This window comes from Ornithorhynchus anatinus, chromosome 11, assembly GCF_004115215.2.
Source record: "Ornithorhynchus anatinus isolate Pmale09 chromosome 11, mOrnAna1.pri.v4, whole genome shotgun sequence".
NCBI lineage: Eukaryota > Metazoa > Chordata > Mammalia > Monotremata > Ornithorhynchidae > Ornithorhynchus > Ornithorhynchus anatinus.
In genome coordinates, this window is record NC_041738.1 from 21,858,397 (window position 1) to 21,876,457 (window position 18,061).

General features: G+C 45.5%; 1 protein-coding gene across 5 annotated transcripts in view; it reads right to left on the reverse strand.

Moving 5' to 3' along the window:
• NTM (neurotrimin) overlaps positions 1 to 18,061 on the reverse strand; it is a 1,126,386-nt gene that overhangs the window by 252,681 nt on the left and 855,644 nt on the right. For all 5 annotated transcript variants that reach the window (XM_029075997.2, XM_029076001.2, XM_029076000.2 and 2 more), the window contains one exon: positions 3,275 to 3,507. In XM_029075997.2, coding sequence (XP_028931830.1) covers positions 3,275 to 3,507 — 233 coding nt within the window. The remainder of the gene's footprint in view (positions 1 to 3,274; positions 3,508 to 18,061) is intronic.

An 18,061-nucleotide genomic window follows, 5' to 3' on the forward strand; every position in this document is an offset into this window, starting at 1 on the left:
AGTCTCACTGCTCCTTCCCAAGCTTTCCTGCCTTCCCCTTCCCTCACAGCTACCATAAGAGCAGGAGAGGGTCTGCTGTACAGTTAGAATTACCTCAGCACTCTGGGACCATCTGAAGTACAAATCCTAGAATGCTACAGTGCTCTAACTGAGTGGGCACTGAGTGGATTCAGTGCCAATTTCTAAATGCAAACAATTAGAGTGAGGAAGAACAGTTGAGTAGGGGATGGCGGCTGGCTGGCCAGATGATCCAGAGCAGTTTCAGTTCTGTGACATTTGCCTAGTTTTCTAAAATTGTCCGGGTTGCTCTCCAGTAGTTCCAGCTAAGCTGAGGTAGAGGTTTGGCCTAATAAGGCTACTGCAGCCAAACTAGGTCTCCCTTAAAAATTGGGACACTTACAGAAGGCTGGATTCTGAATACCCAGGGATACGAAAAATTCAGGTCAGAATACCTGGCACCAAAACTGAAGCTGGACCCAATGAATTCTTGTCCAGTACCCCTAATCAGAGTTGGCAGTAACCAGGCAAGAATCCACATGCTAAGAGAAGCACCCTCCATAGACTACGAGCTCACAGAATAAACCAAAAGCATCTAGGATTGTAATTCATCCTCGTTTCAGCTCTCTGGGAACTGAGACTAGGGGTGTCTGGCACTATACAGTGCTCCTGAGTGCTTGAAAGAGACAGGGGGGTCCCTCCATCACTGCAAAATGATTGCACCCTCTTCATTAGCGTTTCTATAATACTTGGGCCCAGCGTATCGATATCGGATTAGTCTAGGCTACCTCTGTATATAAGGCCAATGCCTTTTTTTAACCCAGCTTGTTTTCAAATCAATAACTCCATCAGCATTTGAAAATTAGCCCACGATGAGCTTCCAATACCTGTGTTGGTGTGTCATGCTAAGGGGACTTCCAGACTTCCAGGCAACTTACAGGGAAATGGCAGTTGGCAAGGGATTTGACATTTTTTTTTAACCCCGACTGAAGTGGCCCAAATTCAGAATGCCGGTCTCACGCTCAAACCAGCTGTCTGTGGATCACTCCCTCCCTTTGCACCCCATCCTCCCAGAAACAAGTTGCTGCAACACTAGCCACTGCCTTACTGTGAAAATAATTGATAACTGCGGTATTTGCTAAGTGTTTACAATGTGCCAGGTACCATTCTAAATGCCGAGGTGAATACAAACAAATCGGGTTGGACATGGTCCCTGTCCCACATGGGGCTCACAGACTTAATCTCCATTTTACAGGTATGGTAACTGAGGCACAGAGAAGTTAAGGGACTTGCCAAAGGTCACCCAGCAGACAGTGGCAGAGCCAGGATTAGAATCCAGGTCTTTCTGACTCCCAGGCCCATTCTTTATCCACTAGGCCAAACCAGACCAACATCTAGAAACCCATCTCCAAAGGGACGTGTCAAGCAGTGGGTGCATTAAAATAAGAAAAGAAGCTTGCTCAGCCTACTTTACCAGCAGGATCAGGGGAAAATTGAATAAGTTCATAAGTGGCTAAAGTTGACTGATATGATGATACTACTTTAGAAAGCCAGCAAATTTCACTGGAGAAACCTTGGCAGAAGAAGCAGAATTTTAGGAGGGGTTTGAATGTCCAGAGAGCTGGGGTCTGTCTGATGTCAAGAGGGAGGGAGCTCCAAGCTGAGGGGATACAACATGAGCTTGGGGATCGCAGTGGGAAAATCAAGAGCAAGGTACAACTATAAGCAGAGTGGCCTAGTGAGAAGTAGCTTGGCCTAGTGGAAAGAGAGAGGCCTGAGTCACAGGACTTGAGTTCTAATCCCAGCTCCACCACTTGCATGCTGTTTGACCTCGGGTAAGTCACTTAACTTTTCCTTGCCCTAGTTCCCTCTTTGGTAAAATGAAGATTAAGACTGTGAGCCCCATGGAGGACATGGACTGTGTCCAACCTGATTAACTTATATATACCCACATAGTAAGGGCTTAACAAATACACTGAAAAAAAAACACCAACCTCCCCTAAAAACTAGTAAATTGGCTTGGGAAGAATGAAAAAAACAAGTAGGGGAATAGCTGGTAAAGATAGCCAATAGATATAGTGGGGCCAGCTGATTGAGAATCTTGAAGCCAATGTTGATGACTTTTTGTATGAGGTGAAGTGGAGGGATTTGAGGAGAGGAGAGGAGAGGAAAGATGAGACCCAAGCAGTGCCCCAGGAGATATGCTCTCTCTATGCAGTTGGGAGGAACATCCAGGAGGCAGAGGAGCCCATCAGATCGGTGTGTGTTTGGACTGTGCGGATTCAGGTCTCAGTTCTAACCTTATCTCCATGGAAAATGCTAAGAAATGCGATCAAAGTTAATCTAACCCATTAGACGCCAGTGTGAAATTGTGTCAAAAAATTTTGTAAAGTATCAGCAAATCCAACAGTCCGGCAAAAGGGACTTTTGTGTTGATCGGGTGGGAGAACTGCACTTCACACATTGAATGTTTAGGGAATCACTACTGGAGCATCCCTTTCAAACAAGGAGGACTGAGCTATATAAATATAGGCAGCTCTATTGTGGAGACTTGGCTTCAGAAACATTTAATTTCATCATGGTGTTTATTAAGCATTTAATATGTGCCAAACACTGTTGCCAAGCACCGGGGTAGATTCAAGATGATCATAATGGATACAGTCCCTATCCCACTGGGAGTTCACTTTCCAAGTGGTGGGGAGAGCAGGCATTTCCAGATGAGAAAAGTGAGGTCCAGCTAGGTTAAGTGGCTGGACACCAGGCAAGTGGTAGAATTGACATTAGAACACAGGTCTCCTGACAACCAGTCTCGTGCTCCTTCTACTCGGCCACCCACGAGAAACACCCTGAGCTTATGAATTTGGCCCCTCTCTGAAAAGAGCAGCAGGTTGGGTGTCAAAAGAGCTGGGTTTTAATCTGGCTCTGACTCTTGCCTGCTATGTGATCTTGGGCAAATTTCTTAACTACTCTGTGCCTTAGTGTCCTCATCCCTAAAATGGGGATTCAAAAGCCTTTTGCCATGTGGAACTGAGGCTGTGTCCAAAAGTCTTTTATCTACCCCAGCCCTTACTAGACTGCTTGACACATCATAAGCATTAAACAAATACCACATTTATTCAGAGAAAGAGAGGACTCTGTACATCTACTTAACAAAATGGTGGGGTGAAAGAGGGAGCCCAAAAGAGTTTATTATACATTCCCTACCCCACCCACCTTCTCTCCAGATCTCCCCATCCCGGCCCCAGAGAGTGGGCATGCTGCCCCAGCGAAGCCGTACCTTGCACAATGAGGTGGACACGCGATGTTTTTGGGTGGTTGTCTGTCTGCACAGAGCAGGTGTATGGACCCTCATCGTAGACATCCACGTTCTGGATCTCAATGCTGTATTGGGTTTGAGTGTTGGTCAGCAGGACCACCCGTGGATCCAGGCACCACTTGTCATTCCCGGCGTATAGAATGGTGCTGCGGTTCAGCCAGGCCACCCGTGTCACCCGGTTGTCCACAGTGCACCTGGGGAAGGGAGGCAAGATGGTGAGACACGGGAGACACAGGATCACCCATTCCCAGATGTGATCACCAAATTCCTCACCAGCTAGGCAAAACAGAACTAGGGAAGTCAGAAGGCACAAGGAGGGATGAAAGTTCATTACCTATGCTTCAGGTCAATGGAGGGTAAAGAAAGAATGTTAGACTGCATTCTTGGGCTATGAGAAAGGAAGCATTGGGAAGCAGCATGGCCTAGTGGATAGAGTACAGGCCTGGGAGTCAGTAGGACCTGGGTTCTAATTCCAGCTCTTCCACTTGTCTGCTGTGTGACCTTGGGCAAGTCACTTCCCTTCTTTGTACAACAATGACCTCATCTGTAAAATGGGGATGAAGACTGTGAGCCCCATGAAGGACAAGGACTGTGTCCAACCTGATTAGCTTGTATCTACCCAGCACTTAGAACAGTGCACAACACATAGTAACTACTTAACAAATACCATCACTGTTATTATCATTATGTGCAGGGAGGCAACAACCCTCCCTTTCCTCCAAGTGTCTCAGTGCCACTGTCAAAGGCAGAACACTCAGCTGGATGGGGCAAGGGCCAGACCAAGAAATGGCCTTTCTTATGGACTTTCAATGTAGGGATTCAGGGAAGAGCGTGGCTGCTTCAGTCACATTCTGGTCACTCCCCTCCCTTGCCACAGCCCCATCCTCCCTTTCTTTTACTTAATGTGTTGTGGGTGGTGGTTTCTGTGATTCAGCAGGGGCAGCTCCTCAAAGAATACTAGCACCAAAGCCATCCAGTGGATGAACCCCAAAGGCTCCATAGACTAGCATCCTATTGGCTCTCTGATGGCCCATCCCCAACCCAGGAAGGCTGGTCCTTATGAATTCCTGAGGCTCCCTACTTTGTACAGCCCCCTTGTTAAGGAAGAAGGCTTGATAGACACAGTGTAGTTGAGCTCATTCCCAGCCCACTTCTCCCACCATTTGGTTTCTAAATTCCACCCAGGAACAGAGATTTTTAGTGACCTGTTAAAATGGGCCTGACATAAGCATTACTACAGCGAGTCTGTAAACAGTGGAGCACTGGGTTTTCCTAAAGGTTGAGGCTCCCCCATCCTGTCAGCACTAGAAATTCCCCTTCCTCATTCTTCTTCTAAGCACCTTCAAAGCATTGTAACACTGTCAGATGCCCCAATCCCACCTCCAAAATGTCTTAATTCTGTTTTCCCTCTGGGCCTAAACAGATTCCTGCTTTAAGCCGACCAGACTGCAGTGCATCAGTTTAAAGATAATATTTAATTTGGGGTCCAAATTTGATGACCCAGGAGAGAAACAAGCCATTGCCTATGATTATGACTTAATAATATAGATGATTGGGATCAGCAGCATCAGTAACAGCATTAAGAAAAATAAATGCTGCATTAGAAAGAATAAAGAAGAATTAAGACTAATTACAATTTCTTGAGTAATGGCAGTAAAGAGAGCAGGCTTGTTCCCTGCTCAACAGACTGATAACTACCTGGTACCCCAGCAACAGGGAGGCTTTTCACTCTGACACAGAGCAGGACTGACAGTCTTTCTGTTGTACATATGGAAGAGAACAGATTCACTTTTTCTCACGTTGTAGGTATAAGTAGTAGTGTAATAGTAGTAGTAACTGTGGTATTTGTAAAGCACTGTACTAAGCTCTGGGGAAAAGATAACAGGTCCCACATGAGGCTAACATAGGAGGGAAATCAGGTACTGAATCCCCAGTTTGTAGATGAGGGAATTGAGACATAGAGAAGTAAAATGACTTGTCCAAGGTCACACAGCAAGTACATGGCAGAGCCGGGATTGAAAACCAAGTCCTCTGACTCCTGGGCCCATGATCTTTCCATTAGGTTATTAGTAGAGATGTTGGTAATGGTTGTAGAAGTAATAGAGTTCCTTATCATCCTACCTATCTATCTACCTACCTTCCTACCTACCCTGTCTTTTCCTTGTCTTTCTCATCACTGTAGAAACAACACCATTCTCCTCCCTATCTCACAAGCCCCTAACCTTGACATTATCCTTGACTCATCTCTCACATACAACCCACATATTCAATCTGTTACTAAATCCTATTAGTTCTACCTTCACAACATTGCCAAAATCCACCCTTTCCTCTCCATCTGAACTGTTACTATGTTGGTCCTATCCTGCTTGGCGACAGCCTCTTTGTTGATCTCCCTGCCTCCTGTCTCTACCCACTTTTTATTCTGCTGCCCAGATCATTTTTCTAAAAAAAAGTGAATCCATGTTTCCCCTCTCCTCTAGAACCTCCAGTGGTTGTCAATCCACCTCAGCATCAATTAGAAACTCCTTACTATTGACTTGAAAGCACTTAATTACCTTGCCCCCTCCTATCTTATCTTTCTGATTTCCTGCTATAATTTAGCACATTTATTTTGCTTCTCTAACACCAACCTACTTACTGTACTTCAGTCTCATCTGGCACACTACCAATCCTTCACCCATGTCCCGCCTCTGATCTGGAACAACCCCCTGCTGTTCATATCCGACAGATTATCACTCTTCTGACAAAGCCTTATTGAAATCACATTTCTGTCAAGCGGTCTTCCCTGACTAAATCTTCATTCCCCCTACTCCCTCTCCCTTCTGTGTCATCCTTGCACTTTGATTTGCACCCTTTATTCATTCCACCTTCAACCCCACAACTTAAGTACCTATCAATAATTTGTGGCCAGGGAACATGTCTACCTTCTCTGTTGTACTGTACTCTCCCAAGAGCTTAGTACAGGGATCTGCACACAGTAAGCACTCAATAAATACCACTGATGGATTATTTTGTGTTTTTAATGGTATTCGTTAAGGGTTTACCATGTGCCAGGCACTGAACTAAGAACTGGAGAAGATACAAGCTAATCAGGTTTGACACGGTCCATGTCCCACCTAGGGCTCACAATCTTAGCCCCCATTTTACAGATGAGGGAGCTGAGGCACAGAGTAGTTTAAGTGACTTGCCAAGGTCACACAGCAGACAAGTGGCAGATGTGGGATTAGAACCCGAATCCTTCTGACTCCCAGGCTCATGGTCCATCCACTAGGCCACACTACCTCTCATTGCTTTATAATAGTAATAATAGTGGTAATAAAGGTATTTATTGAGAACTCACTGAATGCAATCCACTGTGCTAAGCAAGCACTATAAACCAAGAGAAACATTCCCTTCCCCCAAGGAGCTTATACTCTAATGAGGGAGAGATAAAAGTATTTACAAATGGAGAAATCAGAACAAATAAATAAACTCTACTATCGTTTCTACATATTAACTAATCATTCAGTTGTATTTATTGAGCACTTACTGTGGGCAGAGCATTAAGCCCTTGGGAGAGTTTATAACACACAAAGGTTGGTAGGCAAGTTCCCTGCCCATCACAAATATTCACAGTTGCTGAAGGGGGGGTATAAGTACATATCTAAGTGCTAGAGGTGGGTTGATGCTTTGTTACAACTTGGATTTGAGGAGTTAAGTGTCCCTAGGTTCCCCCCAAGAGGCTGTCGGCCCTAAGCAGTAAAAAAGAAGCACTGATCATCAACCTATAAATGGAATGAATAATTCGTGTTGAGACACACAGTGGGGCATCTAACAACCTAATGATGGATAGGGGAGGAGCAAGCCAGGCATTCTCAGGGTTGTCTAATCATTGAAAATTGACTGAAACTGAAGCGGCCTCAGCAGACCGCACGGCAGTTAAAGGGCCAAGGATATTCATCTGCAGAGACACCGATGCATCCAACGCAGCCAATTTTCCACATACTCATGTGGCTCTTGTGATATATGGAAAATATATAAAATGCCCCTTTAGCTGGGGTCCTGGGCACATTCTGGGTCAGACTTAGATGTCCAAACTGTCACTACTGAGTGTCAGTCTTGGTGGCTTGTCATTGGAATGGATGCGGGCCCTTCGTGAGATATATCATGATTGGAACATAGAACCTGATTTCTATGGCTTCAGTGCTTGGCCTTGTCTTTCTGGCTCATTTATCTGTTCTCCTGCAGATGGGAACTGAGAGGCAGACATGCCAATTCTGCAATAAAGCAAGCTGCCATGGATGTGTTTCACATACCCTTAGGCCATAGAGGTGCCCATGGTCCTGTCCCTCTTTTCAGAGCTATTCCCCTGCCCGAAATCAAGCCTCCATGGCTCTGAAGACCCAGTTCCCTGGAGCATGCCACCTCCTCCAAAAAGCCTTTCTCAATTTGATGAAAGCAAAATGTTTGCATTTCTCACTGCCCAAAATACTTTAAAAACTCTTGATATTGTCGCCTCAGAAACAGGTCTGGGGTTTTATTTTGTTTCTTTACTTTTTTCTTCCCACTGATCTCATTCAAACTGAAACAGGGGTTCCTGGGAACAACAAAAATCTGGGTGATGGGGAGTTTTCATTATAAAATAAAATAGGATTGTCTTTCTCCAGACTGGTAAAAAAGATCTTGTTTTTGCTGGTAGAACGTCTAGGGGAGAAGAGATGCTGGTTCCCATTTTTAATCTATTTATGTTCAAGTCAACCTTTCTAACCTGGGTTTGGGGAGAAGCTTCTTATGCATCATAAATTTGGAGGCTATGGGCATAGAATTCAAATTTACTCCCTGAGGGAAGGGCATTTTTTTTGGTGCCAATTCTGAAGGGTGATGTACAAATATAAGTGGCCAATAAATATTACATTTAGGGCTTGGAGAGTTACGGGGGAGGTTCAGGCTGCAATAGGAGTGGCAGAAGAGGTTGCTGGAAAGAACTGACTTGAGAATAAGTAAGAGGACCAGTGAAAGATTCAACACTGGCTGCTCAATTTTCACTCAATCTCTTGACTGTCTTCTCCTCCGACCAGCTACTGTTCCTCTTGGAAGATCCCCCGGCCAACCTTCTCCCCTCTTCTCCCCACCCACCATCACCCAGTCTGCTGCTCCTCAGGGAAGAGTGACCAGATGGATGTCGATTGGTCAAGAACCCTCGATGAAAGCTCTCTGAAAGCCTACTAACATCTTTGTGGCATGAATATATTAGATGAAGACAATTTGATGATTGAGGATAATTGCATGTGTAGCTGGACAGCTGCGGGTATCAGTGATGCAGTGCATGTTTCCACATGCTGCTCCGGGCAGAGGCATGAGGGACTTGGTGGGAAAAGTAGCCAGGCGGGTTCTTTCTGCAGCTGCACCTGTTATACTGAACCCTTGGAATTGCAGCTCTTTACATTCTTACATCTTCGGGATGAGGCAGATTTGTTCCGCTTTCTTCATTTAGACCTAGCGTTATTGGACTGGGCAAGAGCCGGTGAGACAGAACAGAGAAGAGCTGGAGGTGGGACCCTGAGACACTTTGGGGTATTGGTGGTTTAGGGAGAGATAAGAAGCTGGATATTGAGTAGTTATTGTGGCACAGGGTTTTCTTCGAGCCTTCTGGAGGCAGATGGAAGTGGGAGGGTCAGACCAAGGGGAAGGTTTAAATCCAGGCTTGGCTGTTCTGAAACACACCTGCCTGAAGATCTGAGGACAATAATGGCTCCAGACAGTGTAAAATCCAAGCATTCGGCCCATCAAATGAGCCTTTAACTGCTTTTCAAAAGCATCAGAGCTCTGGCAATGCTTGAGCCTTAGCAGAGGAAATAAGTGCTTTCGCCCTTCACAGCCCCTGCTCACAATCTTCTCTTATCTCAGAGACACGCTCAGGTGGTCCCTCAGGTTGACCCATTCAAGTATTAGGCTCCCTAGTCCCCGTTCCCTCCTCCTTCCTGCTCCTCTACTCTCTCACAAAGCTTCCCAGCAGAAAATCACAACACAAACAGCTCTGAAATACCAAGCAAAAGCAGTGTGGGGTTTGTGTATTCAAGATCTGTTTGCTTTCTCACTTCTTCTTCTGTAACAGAGTGGGGAACTGGTTCATGGGGAAAAGAGAAAAAAGAAAGGCAACATAAACACACTGCTAAAAGTCTCCCGCTGGTTTTGCCAAAAACTCAAGCCAAACAATTTGAGGTTTGAGAAAGCTCTCTTTTCTCCTCTCCTCTGTCATTTAAATATTCACCACCGCATCTGCCCTTGTCATAGCTCTGTAACTCAAAAAATCCTCTAGGAAAGAAGCTACTTTCCTTCACAATTGGGAGCAAGAAGCACTATAACTCTTATGAGACTCCCTTACTTCTGGCCTGGAATACCCTCCCTCCTCAAATCAGACAGACAATTTCTCCCCCACTCCACCACCTTCAAAGTCTTATTGAAGGCACAGCTCCTTCAACACCCCCTTTTCCTCATCTTCCACTTCCTTCTGCATTGCCCTAACTTTCTCCTTTTGCTCTTCTCCCCACCCCCAGCCCCACAGCACTTATTTATAGATCTGTAATTTTATTTGTATTAATGTCTATCCCCCCAACCTCTAGACTGTGAGTTCTTTGTGGGCAGGGATTGTCACTGCTTTTTGTTGCACCGTTCTTTCCCGAGTGCTTAATACAGTGTTCTGCACACAGAAAGTACTTAATAAATGTTATAGAATGAATCAATCAATTTATCAATCAATTAATGGTATTTACTGAATGCTTATTTTGTGAGGAGCATTGAACTGAGCACTTAGAAGAATGTAACGGAATCAGTAAACTCAATCCCTGCCCTCGAGAAGCTTACAACCTAGCAGAGGAATTAATCAATAGTTAATCAATCAGTCAGTCAATATATGGGCATACAGTAGGGTGATGGGTATAATCCCTGCCCTCTAGGAGTTACATTCTTGCTGCTTGTGTCCCAAAAGCTCCTACAAGGATCCTGTTTTGGGACTGGACTTATTTGGCAAAGAGATCTTCTCCATCCCCTTCTTCCGGTCAAAACCCAGCAGGGCCTTCCTTGGGGAGGGTAGGGCCCAAAGGGCAAATAACTAGGATGGTTGGAAGAGCTGTGTAATGACCATTTCATTACTACAGTAACAAAGAGTGCACTGAAGCAGGCTGTAGAATGCTATGAAAACATGTAAATATATGTATACGTATGAATGAAATCTAATATTGTATAATATACTTATAACATATACACATTTGTACACATTACACAAAAACACACTCAGAGATATACACACACATAGAGGAGCAAACGCAGAAATAGGAACCATGCTTTTTTACTTCATGACACTGTGACTCTGAAACAGATTCCCTTCTCTTCTTCTCCAGCCCAGCATGCACACTCTGCTCCTCTGCTACTAACCTCCTCACTGTGCCTCATTCTCACCTTTCCCGCCATTAACCCCTGGCCCACATCCTTCCTCTGACCTGGAATGCCCTCCCTCCTCCTCACATCTGCCAAACTAGCTCTCTTCCCCTCTTCAAAGTCCTACTGAGAGCTCACCTCCTCCAGGAGGCCTTCTCAGACTGAGCCCCCCTTTTCCTCTGCTCCTCTTCCCCTCCCCATAGCTTCTACTCCTTCCCTCTGCTCTACCCCCCTCCTCGCCCCACAGCACTTGTGTATATATGTACACACTTATTAATCCATTTATTTTATTAATGATGTGTATATCTATAATTTTATTTATTTATATTGATGCTATTGATGCCTGTCTACTTGATTTGTTTTGTTTTGTTGTCTGTCTCCCCCCCTTCTAGACTGTGAGCCCGTTGTTGGGTAAGGATTGTTTCTATTTGTTGCTGAATTGCCCTTTCGAAGCACTTAGAACTGTGCTCTGCATACACTAGGTGCTCAATAAATACCATTGAATGAATGATTGAAAGATAATAACTGCAAGGATTTGTTGCTTCCTGTGGAGAGATTCTAAATAAATACAACGAAACTAAACCTCTTTCCTTAATTTGAATTTATATTATATTAAATTGAATTAATTATATGTGCAGCACACAGTAAGCACTCAATCAATATCATCAATTGATTGATTGACTGGTAGTCATGGGGAAAGAGGTTAACTGCCTTTCTGCACTGCCTTTCTTGCACATACCATGTTTACATATTGCGGCTTAAAGGAGTGGCATCTCCGTACACAAGTTCTTCGTATTTGCAGTGAAGAGAACTTAAGAGATAATATCAATAACAATAATTGTGGTGTTTGTTACGAGCTCCAGGCTCGTATCTCCTCCTTCACTTCATCACATCTTCACTTTCCTACATCCTCTTAAGCTCCTAGTGCAGTGTTTTCTCACACCCAGCAGGTACTCGAGCAATACTGGTGATGATGATGGTCTGGGGGATGAGGAACATGTCAGTGCTTTGAGATCCTATCCTGAAAGGAGCAGCAGGCAGGAAAGGGTCAGTTTGAGTACTGGAGTAGCAAAGACAAAGCTATCTTGTGAAAGCTGAACTAACAAAGATAGAGGACTGAGCCATAAAACTTTCTTCTTTTTCTTTGCAGAAAACACTGAAAGCTCATAGGTATTGTCTCCTTCCGCCTTCACAGGCTCTTTGAAGCTGCCTGCCCTCCCTTCTCTCTGATGTGCATGAGAGAGAGAAAGAGAGAGAGAGAATGAGGGGCGAGGGAGGGGGTCCCTAGGGCACAACAAAAAATAGCACTTGACAAAGACTAGTAGATGTAAAAATAATTAAGCACCAAAGTGGTAATTGTGTCTCTCCAGACCCTTAATTCCTGCTACGTTTATACCTCTGTGGTGGGGTTTCTCCTTGAGGAAGATTAAAAAGTCTCCAGTGGGCATTTGGATGGTTTCTGCCTGGCTCACTGCTCATTGTGGCACTCTCCTGAATCCTGGGGTCTCTAAGGTTGCAAACCCTCCCCCGACACAATTCCCACCTACTTTCCCAATCTCCTCTCCTTATGTTCCGTGAAAATAGGACAGAGGAGTCAGAAGTTCACTGTGGGAGGCCAAGCCCTGAGAGACCAGTTAGAGGAACTCAGGGAAAGCAGTGCCAGAAAGTTTAGAGACTGGAAGAATGCTTAGGAGAGAGTGGAGCCTTCAGCAGGACAATTCCTAAGTCTTTAGCCATTTCCATGGTGAACCGGTTAGGCATAGGAGGGGGAGAGAGGTGATAAGAATGCCGAGAATACATATATATATATGTATATTGCCAATATATTGGGAAGGACTGAGAGAGCCAATAATAAACAGCTTAAGCAGTAAAGGATGGAGGTGCTACCTTTCCCCTGGACCCCAGAGAATCCAGAAAGTAAGATCCTGCCTTAGCACTTGGTCATCACAAGTCAAGGGTGTTAGAGGGTGAGAGTTTTCTTCAGAACCAGCCTGGATCCTAGACCATAGTTTCCACTCACTTATCGAACTCCTCACATGCATCCTAAAAGACCTCTGTCCTCATCCTCCTTGCCTTTTACTCTCATTTCTGGGGCCAGAGAAGTGGACTTTGGAAAGTGTGATTTAAGAGAAGTAGTGGGGCCGGGTGCAAAGATCATGGGCCTGGGAGTCAAAGGACCTGGGTCCTAATCCCAACTCTGCCACTAGTTTTTTGGGCGACCTTGAGAAAATCACTTCACTTTTCTGGGCCTTAGTTAACTCATCTGTAAAATGGGGATTAAGACTGTGAGCCCCACTGTGGGAGAGGGTCTGTGACTAACCTGATCAGCTTGTTTCTACCCCAGCGCTTAGTACAGTAAGCGCTTAACAAATGACAGAAAAAAAATCAAACAATGGTATTTACTAAGCTTTCACTGTGTGCAGACCACTGTATTAAACACTTGGGAAAGTACAATACCACAGAGTTGGTAGACACCTTCTCTGCTCACCAGGAGTTTATGGTCTAGAGGGGGAGACAGATGTCAAAATACATTATGTATAAGTACATGATAATAAGATTTATAATAATATTAATAACAATGGCAAGTGTTTAGTATGTGTCAAACCCTGTAGTAAGTGCTGGCAGAGAAGCAGTGTGGACTAGTAAATAGAGCATGGGTCCGGGAAATCAAAACGACCTCGGTTCTAATCCCAGATCTGCCATGTCTGATATGTGACCTTGGGCAAGTCACTTCACTTCTCTGGGCCTCAGTTCCCTCATCTGTAAAATGGGAATTAAGAATTTGAGCCCTGTGTGGGACAGGGATTGTGTCCAACCCAATTTGCTTGAATCCATCCCCATGACTGCTACTGTGCTTGGCACGTAGTAAGAACTTAACAAATATTATTGTTGTTATTATTATTATTGTACAAGATCATCAGGTTGGACATAGTCTCTGTCTACATGGGGCTCACAGTGTAAGTAGGAGGGAGTAGGAACTAATTTTAATTTTACTGATGAGGACATTGAGGCAGAGATAAGTTCAGTGACTTGTCCAAAGCCATACAGCAGACAAGTTGTGGAGCCAGAATTAGAACCCTGTTCCTCTGACTCCCAGGCCCATGCTCTTTCAGTATCACCATTATATTGCATAAGCACTGTTAGACTGATTGATTGCAAAGTCCTGGGTTGTAGTGCAGTGGATCTGACTATGCTGAGGTCACTCTGGCCATAAATGGGTCCTGCACAGGAAATCCTTCTGGATGTGACACACAACCCTGCTTTCCCATACATATATTATACTCGTGCCCCAGACAGAACAGGACTGGCAAGGGCAGGAAAGTGCAGAGGGGACTGCCCGAACCACTCCCTCTCCAGTCAATAGGTTTGCACACGTTCTCAATCCCGAAGCCTCTGGACAAAGGCTCGTCTGTCATTCTCGATGGGAAAAATCCATCACCAGCTAAGAGCACTTGACTTTTTCCTCTAATAACTCATCACGGTCCTTCTTGATCCTTCCCTGCTACTGTCGTCCTTCCACCTCATCCGTCTGACTTGGTCAGGAAAAGTGGCCCAAGCCTCCAGTGGGGTCTGATTGTGCAGAAATAGTTCAGAGCCAAGCAGGTGAGTCAGAACTGGCACAGGCTTATGCTAATGTAGCCAACTTTTCCATCAGCTCCCGGCACATGATTATCCGAGTCCTTGCTGACAGCTCTCGACGTCATCACTGACGTTGTTTTCTAACTGATCTTCACAGAAAGTGATTCTGATGGGGCTCCTCTGCCTGACTTTCTGCACTGGTTCATACCTTTCTGGTTCACACCTCCCCATGGCCAGGTATCTTGGCCCCTTTGAGCCCTGTACCCTTCAAAGGTTGCCCCAAGCTAAGGTGCTTACCTTAACTTAAATCCTACTCCTGCTTAGTTGACTCATTCATTCAATCGAATGTATTGAGAGCTTTCTGTGTGCAGAGCACAGAGAAAGACCATGAACCCATAATAAGTGCTAAGTGCCATAATAGGAGAGAAGCAACGCAGCCTAGTTGAAAGAGCTTGGGCCTGGGAGTCAAATGACCTGGGCTATGATCCCGGCTCCATCATTTGTCTGCCGTGTGACTTTGGGTAAGTCACTTAATTTCTCTGTGCCTCAGTTCCCTCATCTGCAAAGTGGGAATTGAGACTGTGAGCCCCCGCTGGGACAGTGACTCTGTCCAACTTGATTTGCTTGTATCCACCCCCCTGCTTAGTGTGGTACGTGGCACATAATAAGCACTTAGCAAATACCATCATTATTATTCTCTGTGCCTCAGTTTCCTCATCTGTAAAATGGAGATTAAAGCTCTGAGCCTCATGTAAGATATGGACTGGGTTCAGCCTGATTATCCTGTATCTACCCCAGTGCTTAGTTCAATGTGTGACACATAGTTAGGGCTTAACAAATACCATAAAAAAGTCCTTAGAGCATGGATTGGGACATAATAAGTGCTTAACAAGTGTTATTATTATTATTGTCACCATCATCATTATCACTGTCAAGCCCCGTGACCTGCCAAAATCTGACATGTTCCCCCAGGCCTGCTAACAGCCAGGAGTTCCTTATCTACCGTGGCTCGGGAGGTGAATCAAATGTCCTGGGCAGGATGATGGCACAGTTGCTCCAGGAGGTAAGTCATCCTTCTTCCAGAAACTCTACTGGCCCGATATCTGGGTGCCACCCGAACAAGGTCAGCTTCACCCTTTTGCTAGTTACTCACCCTCATACCCAGGCCAGGCAGAAGGTGGACAAGGGTAACCTAGGGATTCACTGGAGGTCCCAGCACCAAGGCACCAAGGCAGAATACAGTTGCCTGGGAATCAGTGTTCAACCAGTGACCAGTGCTAGATTCAGAGGACTTCCCACAAAGATCATTTCCTTGCAACCATTTTCCTTGCAACCATCATGTCACGTGATATGCCCTAAGTAATGCATGCAACCTGATGCACATCTGCTGCTTTCTGTTGGCCAAATGGGTGCTTGATATTTCTTCATGCCATCAGTTGGGCGGCCATTGGGCTGTGTCAGGAATCACAATGACATCCTTCGAGTTGGATCAGGGGAGCAGTGAAATGTGATGATATAGCAGGTCTCATCTGATAAAAGTATGCAGTTTTTCCACAATCCTGGAGTGCTTCTCTGGGAAATGCCCTGAACTTCCCACTTGCTCCAGAGCCTTGGTGTTCCCATCCAGGTCCCCATATGCCTGAGCACTGCTTCTGATCCACTGGCTTAGGGGTGGGAGCTGAAGCTCAGGGAGGCTGGTTGATGGTGAATCAGCACCAGGCAGGGGACCAGACCATCTGATACAAAGCTGGACGAATACTCAATCCAGTCTCTTCCCTGCAAGAAAGAAGACTATTCCTGCATGGATCCTTATTCATCTAAAACAGAGCAGGAAAACCTCCTTCCTGCTGTGGTACCTCCCCTTCATGCCTCAGGTTGCCCTAATCCCAAAGTTTCCTCAGGGTGGGGCAAGGCCCAGGTCAGGAAGGCCAAACTTTCAATGTGGAAATGTCCACCGAGGGTGGGCGGGGCTGTGACACGATTTCAGCCATGGACACCTGGCTATCCACATCTAGTGATGCCAACACAGGCCATCATCCTGCTCTCCCCATCTTCTCCATCTCCATGCTTCCTTCCCATTCTCCTCATTTCCAACCACCTCTAGGTAGAATATTTGTCTGTACTTACAAAAGATTGTCTGGATTTGGGCCGGTCTGTCCCTGTCCACTATGGATAGAGTACCAGACAATTTTATGTCCATGATTTGAATTTCCAACTCTCTCTGTCACAGTTTGGATGTGGTGTCCTAATTCACTTAGACTTGGGAGGGGAATGAAAAGCACCTGGAGCAATTGCAATTGGCAATTTGAGTCGTTCGCAACTTCCACAAAACTGTATGCATGGGATGCCACCTCATCATGCTGCATGTCAGTTCACTGCCTGTCAATGTTCCATGTTTGTTTGGCTTTTCTTATAGTAATTGTTAAATGCTTACTATGTGTCAGGCACTGTACTAAGCACTGGGGTATTTGCAAGCTAATCAGATTGGACATAGTCTGTATCCCACATGGGGCTCACAATCTTAATCCCAATTTTGCAGATGAGGTAACTGAGACACAGAGAAGTTAAAGTGACTTTCCCAAGACCACAGAGCAGACAAGTGGTGGAGCTGGGATTAGAACCCAGGTCTTTCTGACTCCCACGTCCATGCTCTATCTGCTAGGTGACACAGCATTGGAATGTCATCACTGGCTGCCCTGTCCTCCTCAGAGAGTCCAAATGGGCCAGCCCACCATCCACTCCTCCCGTGACCAGCTCCCAAATGGCTCAGCCTAGGGCCAGAGTCATCTGGCTTGTGATACTTTAACCCTTTCCTCAGTCTCTGAGGGTGAAGTGGATGGAGAGGGGAGAAGGCCTGGGATGCTAATTACTGAAGTGCACTAAACTAGTTCACATGACTTGTGCTACTAATGCAAATCACTGGCATTCCAGGGGGAAGGAGAGGGGAGGTGAGGAGTACAAGAGAGCATGTTTTATTTCAACCCAGCAGGACACAGAAGAATTGAATAATATTAATTATAATTTAAAAGCACAGAATAAAATTAGCAACATGATTGCTCTTTCCAGGGTAATTATCAGAAGACTCACATGAAGGAGCTGGGAAGAGTTGGAGGCTTCCCCTCTGATTGGGGAGCCAGGAAACCTGGGTCTCTCCCACAGCCCAGATCAATTGGTCTGACCTCCCTTCTCTGGTCCAGTCTTTCCTGACAGACCCCTGTCTGCATCCAGATGTGCGATCCTTCCAGACGACCTGATAGCTGGGACTGCCATATGGGAATCCCAAATGGGACTCCTACTGGTCCCCATATTTCCTACCTCCCTCCATCCCATTCCTGAACCCAGGCGTTGAGATGGATTGTCTCTCTGTGATGGCCAGGAGGCCAGGGGTTTGGCCTAACTTGTATGGTTGCAATCAGCCTTCTCTTCCTCTGGGGCTTCTTTTCTGCCAAAACGTCTCATCAGTGACCAATCAGGAAACAAAAGTTAAGTTACCTGGAGAGGGTGAGATGACTTTTCATGAAAGGGTGGATCAGATCACATGGGCAAATTCAGGCTGGTTAAAAGTGCTACTTTAAAAGTTGTTTACCACCTTCATAATAGAATGCTTTGCCCTACGTCCTCAGCATTCTGGAGGGGTGGAGCAGAAGTCAGACCTGTATTCATCATGGCTGATGACTTGGCTCTAGATGATCCAAGCCTTCCCCAAAGTAATGATACTTGCAAAATTCATCCTATATGCCAAGCTCTCTAGCA